At 33.9% G+C, this 22963-nt stretch overlaps 1 protein-coding gene across 1 annotated transcript; it reads right to left on the minus strand.

The window, feature by feature from the left end:
• Nucleotides 1-10853: 10853 nt before the first annotated feature.
• LOC117685598 (uncharacterized) lies at nucleotides 10854-17786 on the minus strand. The gene is made up of 7 exons (XM_066074312.1): nucleotides 16405-17786; nucleotides 15870-15947; nucleotides 15407-15469; nucleotides 15101-15196; nucleotides 14791-14844; nucleotides 12396-13848; nucleotides 10854-12185 (listed from the first exon to the last, which is right to left on the minus strand). Exons 1-6 carry the CDS (start codon nucleotides 16874-16876, stop codon nucleotides 13730-13732), a joined length of 882 nt encoding a protein of 293 aa, XP_065930384.1. The 5' UTR covers nucleotides 16877-17786; the 3' UTR covers nucleotides 10854-12185; nucleotides 12396-13729.
• Nucleotides 17787-22963: the final 5177 nt, after the last annotated feature.

Consider the following 22963-nt stretch of genomic DNA (forward strand, 5'->3'; position numbering starts at 1 on the left):
AGGGTGGGGCCACAATTGGGGGGGGGGTCGAAGTTTTACATAGGAATATATAGAGTAAATCTTTAAAAATCTTCTTCTCAGAAACAAATCAGCCAGCAAAGCGGAGACTTGTGTGGAAGCACCCTCAGGTAGTGTAAATTCAAAGTTGTTAAAATCATGAACCCATTGGGGTAGGGTGGGTCCACAATGGGGGATTTAAGTTTTACACAGGAATATATAGAGTAAATCTTTAAAAATCCACATCTCAGAAACTAATCAGCCAGGAAAGCTGAAACTTGTGTGGAAGCATCCTCTAGTAGTGTAGATTCAAAGTTGTGAAAATCATGACCCCCGAGGGTAGGGATGGGCCACAATGGGGGGTCGAAGTTTAACAAAGGAATAAATAGGGTAAATCTTAAAACATCTTCTTCTCAGAAACTAATCAGCCAGATGATTCTTTATAATTGTTAAGACTTTGGCCCCAGGACAATTCTTTGGCCTCACAAGAAGGTTCAGAGTTTGATGTAGGTTTATATCCCATATATAAACTATTGTTAAGGATCTTTTTGAGAACTGCAATACTCAACATATGATATGACTTTAAAATCATCCTGTTAGAACTTTAGGGACTAATGATTATAAACATAAGAATATCCAGGGGAAAAATGGATTTTATTATACAGGATCTACATCTGTACATTGTCCAGATAGTTTGTATTATGACTCCATTAAGCTGATTTTATCATACCTATTGTTCCTCAGGTGAGCGATGTAGCCCATGGGCCTCTTGTCTCATTTGCTGTGACTAGCAAAGACCGATCCTATCATTTTGGAGTTCCGATTGAGAATAAATGAAGACGGACTGAACGATAAGTGAACGCACAGTAAGCGCAAGGTGAGCGTTTTGTGACCGGTGAGCGCGAACGGAGCGAAGCGCTAGTGAACGCATGGTGAGCGCACTCTAAACGCACAAAATATTGGGAAAGTGGAACGTAAACAACAACACACTGTAATCAACAACACAGAAGGCATTTTAATTGTTTTTAACACAAATCTTGTCAACACTTGAATTTATTTACTTGGAATTACTTGAGACTAATTTGACTCTTACTTTGACCTCAACGGAGATTATTCGCTCTTAAATTATTTGATATTAAACTTCAAACTATATATCAATTATGTTCAATTGTTTCCTTAATTAACAGTCATGCATGGTTTTTATTAAAAGCACACATGTATTTAAACTGAACACATTTTATTATAACCAGGGCTTCGCTAAAAAAATATGGAGGGTAATCGTGTTTAAAATTAAGACATGTAAACTTGTAAATCCGAATATGCAATCGTGTTGCTGTGTGAACCTGAGTATGAATGTGTGCAATTCTGATCGTGTAACCTATAAAACTCGGACATAAACACATGTAAGTTATGACTAGGTTCCTTCGTATGATGCACATTTCGCAGCTTTATTGTTTTCATTAGTTAATTTAACCTTCAACTCTGCACACATTTAATCCGTAGTTTCTTCATTTGAAACTTCATGCTTGGCAATAGCACATCAGACGTGATACAAGTTGACAAATGTAAAGTGTACAAGTTTGTCGAATTTTGACATGACCTTACATGGCATTTGCCTTGCTGCGGGGAATAGGCATGCCGTAATCGCCAGAATGGACGAAAAATATATATGATATTCAGCTCAACTGTTGCACTAAGTTATTGATGAAAAACACTTTTTCTATTCAAAATACCGGCATTATTTGTAGAAAATATTTGAGGTATAATCAAAACTGAACCAAACAAGAAGAGGTTCATGTATATAAAATTCGTTTCTGATGTGACGAATGCGCTGATTTCTGTAATATTCTATGAACTTCTCGGGTAGCTAAATCATCGTATTTATCGAAAAAAAACCATCAATAATTATTTTTTATATAATTCATCGATGAATTGATACAGACTTATAATAATGGATTGTTATCAAGCAAAGTTTAAGTTTAAAGCCATAGCCGAACAAATTGAGAAACGCGATGTTTCATTGGACTATCTTTATTTAGTCCAATGTACAGAAAATCAAATGTTATATTGGCCTCCTAGATTACGTGAACATGAATTAACGTTCTCTTTTTTTTTCGACATAGTTGGATATGAGCCAATCAGAAAGCTAGGAATTAATCAATTATATAACAAATGTTAATGCGTACTCTTTTTTAGAAATGAGACGGATCAAGAGGTTTCATAAGGGGGGGGGGGGATTATTTTTATCGGCATGGGGTTCGGAGACCGCCGTGAGGTCCATCGTACCTCGATTGCTTCTGTTGTGTTCTAAGAATTTTGAGAGAAAATTTTTAACTCGGTTTTCCGGTTATTAAAAAAGTGGAAATGGCGGGCGGGGGAGAGGCTGCCATAAAGGTACCCTTATTGTATCGATAACCCCTAGTACAGGATAACCCCTAGTACAGGATAACTCCTCGTACAGGATAACTCGTCGAACAGGATAACTCCTCGTACAGGATAACTCCTCGTACAGTTGTTTTTTAAGATAGGAAGTTGTTCTTTTGCAGATCAATTAAACATATATCAGAGGAATGCAAATTGCTAGGATTATGAAAAAATATCAGCTGTTGAACTTGGTCATTTTTGGCAAAAACATTGCATATAGAGTACCCCATTTTTCTGGATAGATAGTTTGTATCAATTCAGGATGGTCAAATGGATTATGGATACTGTTCACACAAAATAAAAACCCGGTTTTCTGTCACATTGGCAGCTTTTCTCTTGTTATTAAGGTCTTCCGTTTCCAACGTCACATTGGCAGCTTTTCTCTTGTTATTAAGGTCTTCCGTTTCCAACGGAAGACCTTCTTGTTATTCTTCGGTTTCTTTTTCCCTATTATTAAGGTCTTCCGTTTCCAACGGAAGACCTTATTGTTTTCGTTCGGTTTCTTTTTCCCTATTATTATTATTTTTCTTTTTTTTTCTTACAAATTTTGTGAACGCGATTTCTCAGAGACGACTCAAAAGATTTTCTTGAAACTTTCAGATATAATAGATAGTGATCGGAACCTTATAGGTTTTTTATTATATTGATGACGTCACTTCCGTTTTTGAGATATTAACGTTTTAGCGATTTTTAGAGGGATGGCTTGTTCCTTTAACTTCTCCTTAACTATAAAAGATATTGAGGTAAAATTTTCAGGGATAGTAGACAAAAGATTGTAGATTTGCAATTTTATTTTCATTTTGATCTGGCTTGAAAGGCGCCGAAGCTCGCCTGGACCCGAAAATTGAGTTTAAAAAAAATGTCGTATTTTTTCTGGTTTTCTTTGTTTTTCTCTTTTCTGAAAAATATTTTGTTAAGACATGTAATGTAAAAAAGGTTTATATTTACAGGACCTTTTATTTGCTATCAGGAAAAAGGGGCTTCTCAAATTAGGGGACCAAAGGGCTCTAAAGTCTTTTATCTGTAGCCCTTTATAGGTTATAGAAGCAAATGTGTTTATCTTACAGTTATGTACATAAGTAATGTAATGAGTTTATCATGTGTCACGTGGTTAAGGGTTTTTAGGGGCCAAAAGTCAAAAATTTTGGTCACCCATATCTCAGAAAGGAAATATATTTTGAAATGCAGTACAGAAGAAAAGTTGTTTAAAATGATGTTCTCAACAAAATGCAACCTTTAAAATTTCGATAAACGGCCCCTATAAGGAGATAAGGGATTGACCCCTAAAACCTTCATTCTCATATATCTCCAGAACGGTAACGAATTTCTGAACACTTGTTGAACAAAATTTTTTTAGAATTAAATGACCTTTCATTTGATATCAAGAAGGGGCTGGCCCCTCAAATTAGGGGACCAATGGGCTCTAAAGTCTTTAATATGTAGCCCTTAACTGAGAGATATTTTGTGAAAGGTTATAGAAGCAAATATGTTTATCTTACAGTTATGTATCCAAGTAATGTTATGATTTTATCATGTGTTATGTAATAAGGGGTTTTAGGGGCCAAAAGTCCCAACATTTAATCACCCACATCTCAGAAAGGAAAAATATTTTGTAATGCAGTACAGAAGAAAAGTTGTTCAAAATGACGTTCTCAACAAAATGCAACCCTCAAAATTTCGTTAAACGGCCCCTAAAAGGAGATAAGGGACCGGCCCCTAAAACCTTCTTTCTCATATATCTCCAGAACGGTACCGAATTTCTAAACACTTGTTGAACAAAATTTATTTAGAATTAAATGACCTTTCAATTCATATAAAAAAAAGGGGCTGGCCCCTAAAATTAGGGGACCAAAGGGCTCTTAAGTCTTTTATCTATAACCCTTTATTGAGGGATATTTTGTGAAATGTTATAGAAGCAAATGTGTTTATCTTATAGTTATGTATTTTAGCAATGTAATGATTTTATCATGTGTTACGTAATTCAGGGTTTTTAGGGGCCAAAAGTCCAAAATTTGATCACCCATATATCAGAAAGGAGAAATATTTTGTAATGCAGTACAGTAGAAAAGTTGTTCAAAATGATGTTCTCAACAAAATGCAACCTTCAAAATTTAGTTAAACGGCCCCTAAAAGGAGATAAGGGATCGGCCCCTAAAACCTTCTTTCATATATATCTCCAGAACGGTAACGAATTTCTAAACACTTGTTGACAAAATTTGTTTAGAATTAAATGACCTTTTATTGCATATCAAGAACAAGGGGCTGGCCCCTAAAATCAGGGGACCAAAGGGCTATAAAGTCTTTAATCTGTAGGCCGATCTCAATCAAATTTTAGGATGTGATAGATAGTGGTCTGAACTTGATTGGAAATTTTTTGCATTGATGACGTCACATCCGTTTTTGAGATATTGAGATTTTTCTAATTTTTATATGGGTATTTTGTCTTCTGTTGTTCTCCTAAACTATAAGAGATATTAAGCTCAAATTTCTACGGTTGGTAAACGAAAGATTGAAGTTTTGCATGATTGTTGTTTTGTATGTTTACCACTACTGGCGCAAAAGCTCGCTATGGCTCGAAAATTGACATTAAAAAAGCGTCGTCATTTTTTGTGCTTTTCCTCTTTTATCTCTTTTCTGGAAAATATTTTGTTTAAACATGTAATGTAAAAAAAGTTTATATTTACAAGACCTTTTAGCTGATATCAGAAAAAAGGGGCTGGCCCCTCAAATAAGGGACCCAGAGGGCTCTAAAGTCTTTTACCCATAACTCTTTACCGAGGGATATTTTGTAATAAATTATATAAGCAAATATGTTAATCTTACAGATATGAAGCCAAGCAGTATAACGATTTTCTCATATGTTACGTAATTGGGGATTTTTAGGGGTCAGAAGTCCAAAACTTTGACCACCTATATCTCAAAACGGAAAAATATTTTGAAATGCAGTATAAAAGAAAAGATGCTCAAAATGATGTACTTAACACCATGCAACCTAAAAATTTTGGTTCAGCGGCCCCAATAAGGAGATACGGGACCGGCCCCTATAACATTATGTCTCAGATATCTCAAGAATGGTAACGAATTTCTGAACACTTGTTGAACAAAATGTCTTTATAATTAAATGACCTTTCATTTGATACCAAGAAAAAGGGGCTGGTCCCTAATATTAGGGACCTAGAGGGCTCTAAAGTCTTTTTATTATAGTTCTTTACTGAGGGATATTTTGTAATAAATTATAGAAGCAAATATGTTTATCTTGCAGTTATGAAGCCAAGCAGTATAACGATTTTCTCATATGTTACGTAATTAGGGATTTTTAGGGGTCAGAAGTCCAAAACTTTGACCACCTATATCTCAAAACGGAAAAATATTTTGAAATGCAGTATAAAAGAAAAGATGCTCAAAATGATGTCCTTAACAACATGCAGCCTAAAAAATTTGGTTCAGCGGCCCCAATAAGGAGATAAGGGACCGGCCCCTAAAAATATTCTTTCTGAGATATCTCAAGAATAGTAACGGATTTCTGAACACTTGTTGAACCAAATATCTTTATAATTAAATGACCTTTTATTTGATACCATGAAAAAGGGGGCTGGCCCCTAATATTAGGGACCTAGAGGGCTCTAAAGTATTTTTCCTATTATTCTTTACCGAGGGGTATTTCGTAATAGATTATAGAAGCAAATATGTTTATCTAACAGTTGTGTAGCCTAACATTATAATGATTTTTCTCATGTGTTACGTAATTAAGGATTTTTAGGGGTCAAAAGTCCAAAAATGTGATAACCTATATCTCAAAAAGAAAAAATATTTTGAGATGCAGTATAAAAGAAAAGATGCTGAAAATAATGTACCTAATAACATGCAACCTTACAATTTTTGTTCAGCGGCCACAATAAGGAGATAAGGTCCGGCCCCTAAAATATTCTTTCTGAGATATCTCAAGAACGGTGACGAATTTCTAAACACTTGTTGAACAAAACTCTTACAGCTGAAACAAAATAGTATCAGGCACTTAAAATGAAGATCCTCTTTTCCTGTTTTAAATCATGTATAGCTGTTAAATAACAAAATCAAGATCAAACATAAATCTCAATTTCTAAAATCAGACGGAAGACCTCCTCGTTGCTCGCAACGAGATCGTGTCTGGTTAAGGTCTTCCGTTTCCAACGGAAGACCTTATAGTTTTCGTACTGTTTCTTATTAAGGTCTTCCGTTTCCAACGGAAGACCTTCTTGTTATTGCTTTGTTTCTTTTTCACTATTATTTTTATTGTTTTTTTTTTCTGTCACGTTTTCTCAAAAATGCTTCAGCCGATTTTCATGAAATTTTCAGATCTTATTCATGACAAAATTTGTAAGAAAAGTACACGATTTTTTTTTGGTCGTCACTTCCGGTACCGAGAAATTGAAGATTTTACGTTTTTGCTTGTTCACGATTTTTCTCAAAAAGTATTTACGATAGAACCTTCAAATTTTCAGAGAAGGTAGAGAATGAACGGCCGCAGTGCCCTTCGCATATCCGAACGTCCGCCGTCACTTCCGGTCGTCACCGGAAGGAAATGAAAAACCTTAATTTTTCAAATTTTTAGATTTGAATTATATTTATGTTTTTATTCGATAGAGACGCTTAAAACACTTCAGAATATGAAATTCGTGTTAAAATAGATCCAGACATTCCCGAGATTTTGAGATCAAAAGTTCTGAAGCGAGAGTCCGCGTAGCTCAGTCGTTAGAGTGTTGGACTTGTGCCCAGGCGACCCGGGTTCCATCCCCGAGTGCCGATTATTTTTTCTTCCCTAATTTTGTTTTGTTTAACGATTTTACCTTTAAAATGATGGTTTTTATTGTTTTCCGTTTTATTTTTATCATAAATAAAAATAATAACAGCTTTTTTAGTACAAATATAGAGCTCGTTTTTGTCAGCAGTTCGCATCGCCGCCATCAAAGACATGCCGCCGAAGCGCCCCTGCAGTACGACCGCATTAGAGTTCACTGGGTCGCTTTGCCGGCATCAAAGAAATGCCGCCATCTCAATGACTGTATGCACACAACATTTAGCAATGCACCATCGTTATTTTACATGGCTTTAAAAGGAGAACTGATTAGTATTTGTTCACATATATAGATACACGCTTGCATGTATGCATGCGTTTATTGACATACGTTGCTGATATACTGATTCCCTAAACACTACAAAAAACTAGAAAATTTCTCTCTCTCTCTCTCTCTCTCTCTCTCTCTCTCTCTCTCTCTCTCTCTAAAGTACATAAGAACTTAGTACAGGTAACATGCAGTAAATTAGATAGAGGCTAAATGTACATTGGCGTCCAAAAATTATACATGTAATTATTTCAAATTACGGGATAATGTCTATGGATTCAAATAATTTGAAATTCATTGTTTAATGATTGTCTTTTTACTGATTGGAAGTCAACGCTAAAAAGTCATTTTTATTAAAGATGGTGTACTTTTTCCTTTTTTGTGCATGTCTATATACTGATACAAATCTGTTGCCTGTCTGGGATTAAGAAAAACCTCCAAAGTTTATATTTCCGTTTAGTCTGTATCTACGATAGCATGTGAACTACATATGAATGTTAGAACTGTGGAAATTACTGTCATCAAATTTTTACCGAATAAATTTACGTGTTACTGATTTCGTTATTTCTACATTTATAAAGATTTTATCAATCCTGCTGAAATAAAACAGTCAAACATAATAGTAAACGACACGAAAAAACATTCTCAAAACTGAAATACATGGGTAAAATGCATCAGTCATTGTTTTTGGACCTAATTGTTGTTAACCGAATCCGAGATCCACACCTCAAAATTCTATTTTCGATTTATTTAAGACGAAAATCAAGCTCGGGTCTTTTCAACCCCCTCCAGACACAAACACGCATCAATATTTCAAATGACCTCGCACTGTTACCAAACCTGAATAGTCAGACCTCTTACACGTTGTTTTTCATCTCATACAAAAACTCAGCTCCTCTCCCGGGCGGAAACGCCCCAAATTCAAAGACAAATTCGGGAATTATTTCGCGTCAAACATGTTTTGAGACACCTGCAAAGGCTGTGTGTTCTTATCTCGCCGGAGCCAAGATTTGTTCTTTCTCTCTATTTCTTTCTCTCCTTTTTATTTAATTTTCTAACTAAAATATTCAACATAAAAGGGTTGTTGGACTGTAGTTCAAGTTGAAAAACACTCTTCAATTAAGATTTAGACAAAAACAGTCTTTTATTATTAGGGTCTTCCGTCGACCCTTCTATTCTTATTGTTATTAGGGTCTTCCGTTTACAAAGGCAGACCATCTTTTTTTTCTTCGGTTTCTTTTTATTACAGGTCAGTAGATCTGTTATTAGGTCAAAAGACTTCTTATTTAATATGAAATATATGGGGCTGGTTCTTTAAATAAGGGATCCAACGGGGTGTATAATCCTTCATCCATCGCACTTTTAGATCACATCTGCATTTCCTGATATGTTTCGTTGATGAAGATAAAAGGCAAGGTCATTTCCTCTTCTAAAAATCGGACGGAAGACCTCCTCGTTGCTCGCAACGAGATCGTGTCTAGTTATTATTATTTTTTTTTTTTCCAAATTTTGTGCACGCGATTTCTCGAAAACTATTCGACCGATTTTCAACATTTTTTTTTACAGATAATGAGTCATCATCTGAATTTTATATGTTTTTGAAATTTTTGTTGTCGTCACTTCAGGTACCGATTTATCGACCATTTTGTAGTTTTTTACGATCATTTTGTGCAGAGCTGATCTCAGAAACTATCAGAGATATGACTATGAAATTTTCAGGATCGGTAGTCTATAGTCTGAAGTTGTGCACTATTATTTTGTTTTACGCCAGTGGCGCCATTTCTTGGAGCTCGCCTGGGCACGAAAATGGAGTACGAGTTTTCATTCAAAATTTTCAAACGTTTTGATCTGTATCTTTTTATCAGTTGATATTTTGTTAACATATATATAACAAAAGTGGTAGATAATCAAAAGTTCTTTTCAACGAACTCAAGAAAAAGGGGCTGGCCCCTTTTTTTAGGGGCCAAGGCACTCGTAAACTCTATTACAAATAACTTAAAAACGATAAAGATTTTGTAATGCATTATAGAAGCAAAGTTGTTGATCGTACCAATATCTATTAGAAAAAAATCATTGCCACGCCCATTTATTACGTAATTGGGGATTTTTAGGGGCCAAAGTACTTAAACCTTGACAAAAAATAACTAGAGAAGTATGCATATTTTGTTAGACATCATAGAAGAGAAAATGTTTGAATAAATGATTTAAATTAATTCCACTTATCAAAACACGAATTTCTGTCCTCATTAAGGATCTAGGGGGCTGGCCCCTAAAATATTCAATCATTTGTATCTCAAAAAAGATCAACAATTTTACATTGGTGTAAGAACAAAAATTGTTTGTATTCTAAAGACCTTTTCAAAGAAATCAAGAAAAAGGGGCTGGCCCCCTTTTTTTAGGGGCCAAGGCACTCGTTAACTCTATTACAAATAACTTAAAAACGATAAAGATTTTGTAATGCATTATAGAAGCAAAGTTGTTGATCGTACCAATATCTATTTGAAAAAATCATTGCCACGCCCATTTATTACGTTATTAGGGATTTTTAGGGGCCAAAGTACTTAAACTTTGACGAAAAATAACTAGAGAAGTATACATATTTTGTTAAACATCAAAGAAGAGAAAATGTTTGAATAAATGATTTAAGTGAGCGTCTCAGAGAAAGTCATGCAAAACAGTCCACAAGCATGGTTGATGTATCGATATCAATTTTGGTGTGCAACATAGTATTAATATGCCATAAAATTTGACACATATGTTTTTGTCATGGTTAGCATAGTTCATGAGTAAAAGGCATATTACCAAAAATAGAACAAGGGGTCAAAACTGGGAACAAAAACCATGAAATCTACACATATTTCAGGACCTCTCAACTAACAGTGATAATACATGCATAGAAACTAATTATAGGGGGTAAAAGCATGTTGTCTAGCATGTCTCCTGGGGAGGTACATTTAAATAGATCTGATCTAGTTTAAGTACAAAAAGGTCATAAATTTTTCAAATTCCTACGTTTAGTGAAATGTTCAAATTTTACCAACTTACAAAGCATTATTTTGGGGTCTGTAAACGCTTCAATTTCTTTTATTGCAATTACACCAATAAGTACGGACCATGAATAATACAATATAAAAAATCTGACTTTGGACTCTATAATATAGGTCAGATATGACGTCACCAATGAGACTGATATTTTCATTTTTACAAAAAAACGTTAAAATGGCTAACATTCAATTCATTTAAATCTATACCAGAAATGTTTTGATATATCACAGAATTATTTTGACAATTTATACAGCAAATAATAATAAAAATTAACTTTGAATATTTCAAAACAGGAAATACAAGTTGTCATTAATAACGCCATCATATAAGTACATTACGTATATATTACTGTTATTCATAAAAACTTAAAATTGTTTTTTTTTCTCATTTTGGACTTTTATCACTTTCTTTGAGGAAGGTAAAAAAAAAATTCTGATGCTTTATGGTTTTAACAGAGAATACTAAATCAAATGTTATTACTCTAAGATAAGTTTTGCAAATATTAATTTCAATATTTTCAAATACTAAAATAAAATTGGTTACTAAAATGAAAAAAACTTGTTTCCAAGGAAATACAATCATTTGCGTTTGTTTAATTTCCTGAGAAAACCTTATATATTACTGACAGTGCATTGAACCTTGAGAGAGTTAACTTTTGGTGGTGTCTAATTAGAACTGACAATAATCATTACATAAAAAGAAATAAATCATTGCACTAATGTAACCTGTAAGTTGCCATGCTCACACAATCATAAAAGATTAATACCAAAGGTAATAAGAAATAAATTCATGCTAAAATACACATACTGAGTGGATTTTTTTTTTAAACCTGGAATTTTTCACCTTTACAAATATCTTAAAGTATAAAACATTGATAATTTCCATGTAAATGCATGTTATACAGGTTGCCACAGAGATATCCAAAGGTAAATTAAGTATTTACTGCATAAAACACATTTTCATACATGTCAGATACAGTCTGCTGACGTTCTTCTGCCTTAAGATTCATGACAATTTCTTGAAGATGTTCATCAGTTTCTGGAACTTCCAGTAAAAGAATCTGTCTGTCCCTGTAATTTTTCTTCTTGTTGTTAATATATGATGCAAACAAGTTTCTCAATTGATTTGCTGTTAGCCACTCAAATGGTCTAAAAAGGCGCTGTCCATTTTCATCACAAGCTTTTTGAAGTTCTCCACTTAAAGCTGCATAATTCGGCCGTTTTCCTGTCTTTTCACAGCTTTCAAAAATCTTCTTTACATACTCCTTCACATTTAAGGAGAACCTGTTGCATTTAGCAACAGATTTCAATGCCCATCCTCCTGAACATAAGGAAACGATACCTGTATCACGACTCTGAGACAACACTGTCTCACAAATGTGAGCATATTTCTCTCGGATGGCAGAACACTTCTCAACCCAGATTTTGATGCCACAATCAATTCCGGATACTGTTTCTGGCAATAGGGATCTGGACATGCATACAAATCATTATTCAGGGGCCCCTGGTCCTGATCCTGGTTCTGTTCCTCCTCCATTTCATTTTGAATATTTGGGTTCCTCATTCTAACACAGACTTGTCCAACATCAACTGCATGAGATGGAAATTCTTCTAACACCTATAAAGCAATAAAATCCAAATTACATTTGTAATTTTTAGACTATATAGCACATACATTTGTATTTATACTACAGAGACTATATAGTAAATGCATTTGTAATTTATATAACAGAGACAAAATAGCTAGTATCTTGTCTTCTTTATGATGTTGAACCGAACATTATATATTTACCGGTAATGATTATTAATTTTTACAACTAACATATACCTCAAAACCATTAATTTCTCCAACATTAAGATGCTGATCCTTCAAAGTATTAGTCTCAATAAGGCGTCCACAACCAATCTGATATGCCCTTCTTGCAATAACTGAATCCACATCAAATCTGAAATTGTTCAGAAGGCTAATCTGAGGAATTTTGGATTTTATCTTTGGCTCCTCTGCATTGTCAATGGAGATACACAGGTCTTTGTTCCTTTTAATCCATTATTACTTTCTAAGGCTCTCTTCAAGTCTGAGGCAGAAAAAATATCATTTCCCTCATTCAGAAATCTAGCCACATGCATTCGACAGGAACCAGTTTTGCTGTCACAAAGATCTTCTCCAGACTGTGTTTCACTGAAGTTGAACTCCTTGATGGTAATAGGAAAATGACTGTGATTCTGACTGATGAAGGCGATTAGTGGTGTACAGTGATAGCAACCAGTATTGTCTGTCTTCATGTAGATCTCTTTCAGGTTTGGAAACTGCACTGATAGAGTCAAAAGAAGGTGTCTAATAATATGAGCAATGGAAAACCAACCTTGAGTACCATTCCCAAGGATATGGATATAGGTGTTCAAGTCAAGGTGGTCAGACGAGATGCTAGCTGTTGGTTCAGGGTCACTCTTCTTGGTAATTAAACATGAAATATGCCAGCTAATGCCCTTTTTTCCAAAGAAGTCTGACTGTGTTTCCCTGTACTGGAGGGGTAGAAACTTCATGGCCCAATCCATTATAAGAAGTCCCTGGTTTGATTCAAGGTGTTGTAGGATGTCTGATCTTGCAAAGTCTTGGTGCACAGTTCTAAGAAGATGAGCCTTCCAGTCCTTGGTGGCTTTTGCTGCCATGGTAATTTCATGCTGCAATTCCTCCATCAAATCCTCAGATGGTATTCTGACTGTTTTAGTGGCTTCATTGATGCCCTCTGTAAGTTTGTGTGTCAAAACACAATTTGAGCAAATGTCTGAATGGTCATGATCACAGTTACTAGAAAAGCATGTGTGTTGGATCACTCAGGGAACACATTGTACAATGATCACTGCATGAGGAACTTCTGCTGAAATGGCTTTTCACATCAAATTTCAAGGGCTGATTACAGATGTTGATCATATCAATCAGAGTGTCTTTTTTCTCCATATCCAATCCATATTCCCCAAGTCTTGTTACAACCTTCTGTAATGACTCCATGGCATTCATTCCAAGTGCTGTAGTATTGTCAAGTCCATGCATCGCTTTCCTTTTTGATGCTCGACAGGCTTTCAGGATTCTGTACAAAGATGCACGGCTGGAAGTTTGGAACTCTGTTTCCTTGCAATACTCTAGGTAGTTTGCAATGATTCTTAGTGAGTTAAATTACCTGAAAGTCTCCGTAATGCTTCATTTAGTTTTTCTTTTGGTGTTTTGTACTGCTCATACCAGTCTTGGGATGATGGTAAGGAAGGGTAACAAGAACTTGTGGCTGGAAAGCAATACGGTGTGCTTCATTACTAGAAATCTACCGGTAACTAGAAAATGTGAATTCATGTATAAATGCTATGTGTATGATCTTCTCAGGTAGTATGATTTGCATAGTCAATGTCTATGATTTGTCTCAGTAACATATTGGTTTACCATGATCTATTTATTAATTGATCAAACTTTGATATATTTAGATACACTTATGAGTTATATTAAATAAATATGCAGCTCTAATAATGGAAACAAGATATCCGCAAGTGACCAATGCTCACTAGTAATACCCTCGCTCTGATGTGAATATTATACAAAATAAGCAAAGTCTACATTTAACAGGAAGTTGATGTACACATGGTACAAAAATAAATCCCACTATATGGCATACCTATACAAAGTGTGTGTTAAAAGTTCAAGCATCTGTGATGAATAGCTAGTTGCTGAGAAAACTGTGACAGAAATTTTTGTTACAGACAGACAGACACACACACAAGGGTAAAACAGTATACCCCTTTCTCCTTTGGAGTGGGATACCAATAATTCATTATAGATACTAAAAAACTGACATAGTCTCAAGATATACAATCCTCCTTATATGGTCTACTTGTGACATATTGTGTCACACAATTGTGTTAATGGACAGACAGACAGTTGGACAGAATGATATTTCTCTTAGAGTTCCAAGATTTTTTACCGAGTCATAATTACTTTTGACATTGGTTTGCATACTGCACTGCATACATTTTAAAACTTTTTTTTTTTTACACAATGCACAATAAACATTTACAGTACACATATTACACCTAACAAGAATATTTGTCAAATTTATAGGAAATAAGATAATCAAAATAAACACCAAAAAATAAAACAGTTGAGGCTAATTTAGCTTGTAAATATGCTTTACATGTAATTGATTTGTGGCTTAATTTATCTGCATACATACACTTACAGAGAATTTCAAACTCCATGTCTGTACCCACTGTGTCTTGTGAACTTGGTACACCTGTATTTAGGGAAGACACACATATCAATTTAAAACAAAGCAATATTGCTAAAGACCTTTAGATATATATACACTCTTTTATTATTTATCTGTTTCTGATAAGAATTGGGAAAGGTTATTGGTTTATCTTTATATATATAGTTACACATATACCTGTAGTTGCATCTAGATTGAGCTAAGAAACCACCAACAATGATGCTGATGTAGCTGTTTCACAAACAATACATGTTTCTGTTCAATTCAACTGTGTACTTACTGTGTACATCAATATCAAATGCTGTTTCTTTGTTTTCAACTATAGCTGGTACATGTGGCACTTGTATGTCAATCAAGGAGGACTGTAGATGTTCACCTATATAGGTATAATGCAAATCTTTTCAGATTGATTTTATGCTAAACATAAAAATAGTTGTATATTTCTTAATTTTGTATAAAGATTTGGTTTAACTAACATACATGAGAATATCCAAAATCAAGTCATTAACTGAGAAAGAATATCTGGTATAATTCATTTACATATGGAAAATGCACTAAATTTCATCGAAAAAAATGTGTCTGATACCATGAATTTTTGATTTTGTGCTGTTGTCTGTGTGAAAAATTCTACAAATCTGTCTACACCACTCTGAAAGTAAAGTAATAAGGTCTTCTTAACAATTACTTTAAAAATAATACCCATATGAAAAGCTAAAATGTATCATTGACAACCCCAAGTTCCATATATATCTATAATTAACAAACCTGGTATTACACAATATATCACAACACATGCAGTTTTAAAGTTTTCAAAATTTCTTAAGCATCAAATCCATTGTTCATGCATGCATATCTACATGTTCATGTATGTTCTTAACATTTGACATATAAAAATAATCCTTAAAATGTTTATGATGAAATCATTCGACATGTTACAATGCTTTCAATAAGTAGAATATATTCCTTTACAATTCTAATTGTATACATGCATGTTTGTCAGTTTATTACATTTATGTATATAACTGAATAATATACAGCAAAATTATTACCTAGTTCTTCTACATACTCTACACTGTATGATGGGGACACATTCTTCTTATGATCCATTGAGCACCTTTTGCAAATTGCTACAAGTAAATACTGCACATAAGATCAAAGTTCAATCACTACACTGTGCATTGTAACACAATTTGACACATGTTTTGATTGTGATGACATATTAAGTTATCATTTAGTTTATTTTCATATGATTGTGAAATTGAAGTAGTTTTAGAGCAAAACATATTGTAGTGATCTAAAGTACTAATACACAATAAGACCTCCCCCCCTCCCCCGGAAAACAAAACTATCTCTCATTGGACCCCCCCCCCCCCTTTTTGGAAAAAATTTCTGGATCCGCGCATGTACAGTTAAGGTCAATTGTTAAAGTAATTACAGACCCTCATATCTATATTACATCTAAATCTAGATATAGAGGTCCTCCTAGATATCACCTGTTTATAAAATACACTAATTTTCTCATAATATTTTATATTACATACTCTGTCAACGTCCTGAATTAAGGTGACTGTAAAAATAACTTACCTGATCCTACTGGTATAATCTGTCTTGTTTTTAACCAGAGTTCTTTACACATTGTTGGACTGGCCCCTCTGTCAGCTTTCATATTACCCCGATGACCAGGATAAGAACAAGTTCTCTTTGATCTTTTCCACCGTGCTCCCAACTCTTCGCGGTGCTTCAGGCATATTTTCATAGAAAGCACTGCCTTATCGATGATGAAATACCAACTTCGATACAATATTACTATGTACTCAGGACATATGTGAGCATTAGACACACACTTGTCTAGAATTTGTGCGCTTTGTAAACTGTATAAGTGATTCATAATATCCCTGTCACACTCATAAACAGAACAAATGTTTGCAACATCACATTCAGATCCTCCGGATCCATTAAAAAAGTTACATATAGCAGGACATTCAGCTGCTAAACCTAGTGCGTTTTCACCCATTTTCATGAACAAATAGGTCAAGCTAAATGAAAATAATCTCATAGTTCCTTCTGATGGAAAATTATAAGGTCATAATGATCAAATAACTTGTATTCACCCCATTGTCATAAATTATGTTTTCAATGTGACCTCCATTTGGCGTCTCTTCACTTTTTTAACCTCATCTGCCTAGAGATTGCATCAAAGGGGAGGTAAATCTTACAAATCATATTTCACAACCAAACATTAATTTACAGGTTTGGGAAGCGATAATATCAATATAAAAAATATTTATGACAAGAAAATATCAATTTTTAATTAATTTATTCTTTCAAAATCCATTTAATAACTTATTTTTTGAAATATAAATATATTTAATAATATGCTAGAATATGCTTATTTTGATGGAATGTATCAGTCAATATATTATCATTGCGTGTTATTCTTTGAGAGTCCAAAAGTGGATTTTTGAGAAATTTACACTTATGTCTTCATCTTAAAAAATCATGATAAATTTTGAAGATGCAGGCGTTTACAGGTATATTTATACCTCTATCAAAGTTGTTAATATTTATACATCTAGCAAAATTGGCAAACTGCCAGTTTTCAAAATCTCTTTTTCCTGGTTCTATGGGCAGTTTGTAATAATTTAAATTGGTATTATGAAAAATGGAGTTTTAAGTAACATATATATAAGTAAAACAATTGTGGGGAATTTTCTATTATATTCTTTTTTTAGTGCTCAAACTGCATTGTTTTCCATAATTTTTCTTGGGTTTTAATCCATATTTGGGCCATTATTCAAATTAGGTCACAGCTAAAAATAGAACGACACCAGCAAGCAATTGAATTCAAAATTTGGACTTTTATGGGATAATCTTTCAGTTTTAAACACTTTTTAAAATATGTAAGATGTACGCTTGTGGACGATTTTGGTAATATTGCATGACTTTCTCCGAGACGCTCACTTAAATTGATTCTACTTATCAAAACACGAATTTCTGTCCCCATTAAGGATCTAGAGGGCTGGCCCCTAAAATATTTAATCATTTGTATCTCAAAAGTGATCATCAATTTTAGATGGATGTAAGAACAAAAAATGTTAGTATTCATAAGACCTTTCGTATAAAATCAAGAAAAAGGGGCTGGCCCCTTAAATTAGGGGCCAATAGACTCCTTAACTCTATTACTCATACGTTAAAAATGATCAAGATTTTGTAATGCATTATAAAAACAAAGTTGTTGATCGCAGCAATATCAGTTTGTAAAACTCATTTCCAAACCCATTGATGACGTATTTAGAGATTTTAGGGGACTAAAATCTTAAATCTTTAATGTGCTGTATGTTAAAAAGCAAAACTCTTTGTTAAGCATTTTAAAGGATATTGACAATCGTATACATTATCTAAAAGGAAGTGGTTGAGGGAGAATTCTGAAATTTCATTGATATTTTAATCGAATCGTTTAAAAAATTGAACGGAAGACCTAGTCGTTACTCGTAACGAGATCGTATCTAGTTATTATTAAGGTCTTCCGTTTCAAACGGAAGACCTTATTGTTTTCGTTCGGTTTCTTTTTCCCTATTATTAAGGTCTTCCGTTTCCAACGGAAGACCTTATTGTTTTCGTTCGGTTTCTTTTTCCCTATTATTATTATTATTATTTTTCTTTTTTTTTCTTACAAATTTTGTGCACGCGATTTCTCGAAAACGGCTCGACCGATTTTCATGAAACTTTCAGATCTGATAGATAATGATTTAAACCTTATAGGTTTTTTATTATATTGATGACGTCACTTCCGTTTTTGAGAAATTGACGTTTTAGCGATTTTTAGAGGGGTCGTTTGTTCCTCTACGTTCTCCTAAACTATAAAAGATATTGAGTTCAAACTTTCAGGGATAGTGGACAAAAGATTGTAGATTTGTAATTTTATTTTCATTTTGATCTGTCTTGAAAGGCGCCGAAGCTCGCCTGGACCCGAAAATTGAGATGGAAAAAACGTCGTAATTTTTTCTGGTTTTCTTTGATTATCTTTTTTCTGAAAAATATTTTGTTAAGACATGTAATGTAAAAAAAGTTTCTATTTACAGGACCTTTTCTTTGAAATCAAGAAAAAAGGGCTGGCCCCTCAAATTAGGGGACCAAAGGGCTCTAAAGTCTTTAATCTGTAGCCCTTTACTGAGAGATACTTTGTGAAAGGTTATAGAAGCAAATATGTTTATCTTACAGTTATGTATCCAAGCAATGTAATGAGTTTATTATGTATTACGTAATTAAGGGTTTTTAGGGGCCAACAGTTCAAAATTTTGATCACCCATATCTCAGAAAGGAAAAATATTTTGTAATGCAAAACAGAAGAAAAGTTGTTCAAAATGATGTACTGAACAAAATGCAACCTTCAAAATTTCGTCAAACGGCCCCTATAAGGAGATAAGGGATCGGCCCCTAAAACCTTCTTTCTCATATATCTCCAGAACGGTAACGAATTTCTAAACACTTGTAGAACAAAATATGTTCAGAATTAAATGACCTTTTATTTGATATCAAGAAAAAGGGGCTGGCCCCTTAAATTAGGGGACCAAAGGGCTCTAAATCCTTTTATCTGTAGCCCTTTACTGAGAGATATTTTTATAAATGTTATAGAAGCAAATATGTTTATCTTACAGTTATGTATCCAAGCAATGTAATGATTTTATCATGTGTTTTGTAATTAAGGGTTTTTAGGGGCCAAAAGTCCAACATTTTGGTCACCCATATCTCAGAAAGGAAAAATATTGTGTAATGCAGTACGGAAGAAAAGTTGTTCAAAATGATGTACTGAACAAAATGCAACCTTCAAAATTTCGTCAAACGGCCCCTATAAGGAGATAAGGGATCAGCCCCTAAAACCTTCTTTCTCATATATCTTTAGAACGGTAACGAATTTTTAAACACTTGTTGAACAAAATTTGTTTAGAATTAAATGACCTTTTATTTGATACCAAGAAAAAGGGGCTTGCCCCTCAAATAAGGGGACCAAAGGGCTCTAAAGTGTTTAATCTGTAGCCCTTTACTGAGAGATATTTTGTGAAATGTTATAAAAACAAAAATGTTTATCTTAGAATTATGTATCCAAGCAATGTAATTATTTCATCATGTGTTATGTAATTAGGGTTTTTTAGGGGCCAAAAATCCAAAATTTTTATCAACCATATTTCAGAAAGGAAAAATGTTTTAAAATGCAGCATAGAACAAAAGATGTTCAGAATGATGTACTTAACAATGTGCAATCTATAAAATTTCGTTCAACGGAGATAAGGGATCGGCCCCTAAAACGTTCTTTCCCATATATCTCAAGAAGGGTAACGAATGTTTAAACAGTTTACCCCTAATTAGGGTTGGGGGGGGGGGGGTCAGAAGTCCAAAAGTCTGATCACCCATATCTCAGCAAGGAAAATTATTTTGAAATGCAATATAGAAGAAAAGATGCTCAAAATGATGTAATAAACCATGTGCAACCTTCATAATTCTGTTAAAACGGTAACGATAAGTAGATAAGGGATCGGTCCGTAAAACGTTCTTTCAAAGAGAAGTCAAATACGGTAAAATAATTTAAACACTTCCTTAAAATGCACTTGAAATATATAATGACCTTTCATATGATATGAAGAAAAAGGGGCTGATCCCTCAAAATACGGTGCCAGGTGTGTCTAGAGTCAATATCTATAGCTCGCTACTTGGCCGGAATTTTTTTTGTGGCAGGTTATAGAAGCCAATATTTTCATCTAACAGTTGTGTACCCAAGCAATATAATGATCTTCTCGTGTGTTACGTAGTTAAGGGTTTTAAGGGGTCAAAAGTATATAAGAGGTCTCCTCGAAAACCCCCGCTTCGCGTCTGTTGACAATGGCTTTCTCAGGGTGTCAATTTTAACTGTAACCCTCTCAAAAGGGCAGTATTTATATAATATTCTCTAATTTTGACATTTAAAATTGGTAGCCAGAGTTTTTTTTTGTTTTTTGTTTTGTTTATTTGTTTATTTCGTGAAAGGTTTATTATCAACATAAGTTGATGCTATACACACATCCACTGGATTTTAATTAGCAAACCGACGATCAAACACGGACCCAGAAGAATGGGGGTAGTCCCTTTGAATATTTGCGGTTTCCCGGGGGGGGGTATTTTCAGTAATTTTACAATGCGAATTTAATAGATTTGAATTCTCTTGAAAGTATTATTTACTTAAATCATTTATTATAGACCCAGGAAATAAGCAGCGCCTTACAATTTACCTGGTCTGAACAAGGAATACGTTGCTACAGACTAACATTTGCATATTATTTTAATAGACCTAGCTCAATTTCAGCCTTTGAACGCAGGTATTACATCAGTAACAGCCGATCTGTAATATTATGCGTTCCCATTTTGATGTTTGCGTTTTGCAAATATTTGAGGGAAATGAAGATTTTTTTTAAATTTACACATATATCTAAATAATTAATCAATTTTAAGGTGGAATATCCCTCTGATAAGAGAGATAACTTCTGTAGAAAATAATCTCACTTCGTTTCTGTTAACTCACAATCATTAAGGCATGTAGCAACAAGGGAGGCGGTGCAGAGCCCCAATTCATTTTAGAAGGCTACATTTATTTATATTCAAATGTAGAAAAAGAATATTTGAACGGAGCGAACTGAACATCGACTTTTAGCTTGGGGGGAAAAGTAAAGAAAACTTTTGCAAAACTTTGCAAGAAGCGAATCATATTGATCAAATTTTTATGAGGCAATTTCTGCATGAATATCCCCCTCCCCCATATGGATTAATTTTAAAAAATAAAATAAAAATAAATTTTATGTACTAGTTTGAAACTTATAACATTTCAAATGTTTAAAATTGAATAAGGGTTTTCTATTCTGAGAGAACAGATATGGGACAACAAAAATTGAAACAAAAAATCGATATAACATTTTATTCAAGACAATATATCCCTATATTATAGAGAACATACTAGTATCAATTACTGGAAGATCATTTATTTGATCCCCCTTTTGTGTTTTAATAAAATGTTCTGGTTTACATTTAAAGCATTTCTTAAACACACATGTATGGATCCTTTTACTATTATCTTATCCAAATTTAAAAACAGAAAAACTTATCTGAAAAATTAGAAGCTGTGGTGGCAACTTACCATGCACTGAATGTAAAACATGCATGTAAAACCTTCAATAGTCTATAATAAAGAAAGATAACTCTTGCTGAATGAAGCAATTTTTGTTACAAACCTAAGCAACAAAGCGCTATTCTGAACTAAAAAGCAGCGGTTAATTATGTTTTAGTATGAAGTGGCAATGTATATAACTATATATTATTTTCATGTACAGTTAATATTTTTAATTTTATAATGCGATGGTAAAAGTTTGCTTTTTCCAATCACTATGTCTAGTTTTCTTAATATAATGATTAGACACATTATCAATATTTTTGAAATTTTAGCAGCGTTTCATCACTTCAACTTTGGTAAAATTAATAGCAGAAGGATAAATACATTGTAGGCTAGCTACCTCAAGTACATGTATAGAATGTAAAACATACATCGAAAATTCATCGTGCGAGTTAATATGTTAGATCGGTACACAATGATCATTCGGCAAACGTCGGCCGATTCCCTAACCTACATGAGATGATTTACGAATCAGCCGAGGTGTGCCGAGTGAAAAATGATGTCATTGTCTTTAATTTAGAAAAGATAGCGTCGGTCTGGAGAAACTACGCAGCTACTTTACACTTTTTGGGCAGAATTGAGAAGAACAGAAGAAGCGTACCCGAATCAATATTAAGCAGAAGAGATACAGAGGCAATATTAAGCAACATTAATCAGCAGAAATACACGTCTTGATTCCAGTGTATATTTAGGTCGTGGCCTTTTTGATCAGTGTGCAGCGTAAGTAAAATTAAAAACATGAAAGTTCCATGGGTCTGATTTCATAATGACACTGACATGAACGTTTTCAATCATAACAAGATAGCCTTCTTGGTCTTTCCAAGAGGCAAATAATGGATACTTAAATGCTTGTAGTGATTGTTGATGTCTCGAATATTGGTTTATGCGTGTAAATATAGAATGCATTGCATAAAGTTGGCCTATTATGTGTAGGATGTTTGCCAGTTC

This window comes from Magallana gigas, chromosome 1 (assembly GCF_963853765.1).
Source record: "Magallana gigas chromosome 1, xbMagGiga1.1, whole genome shotgun sequence".
NCBI classification, from domain to species: domain Eukaryota; kingdom Metazoa; phylum Mollusca; class Bivalvia; order Ostreida; family Ostreidae; genus Magallana; species Magallana gigas.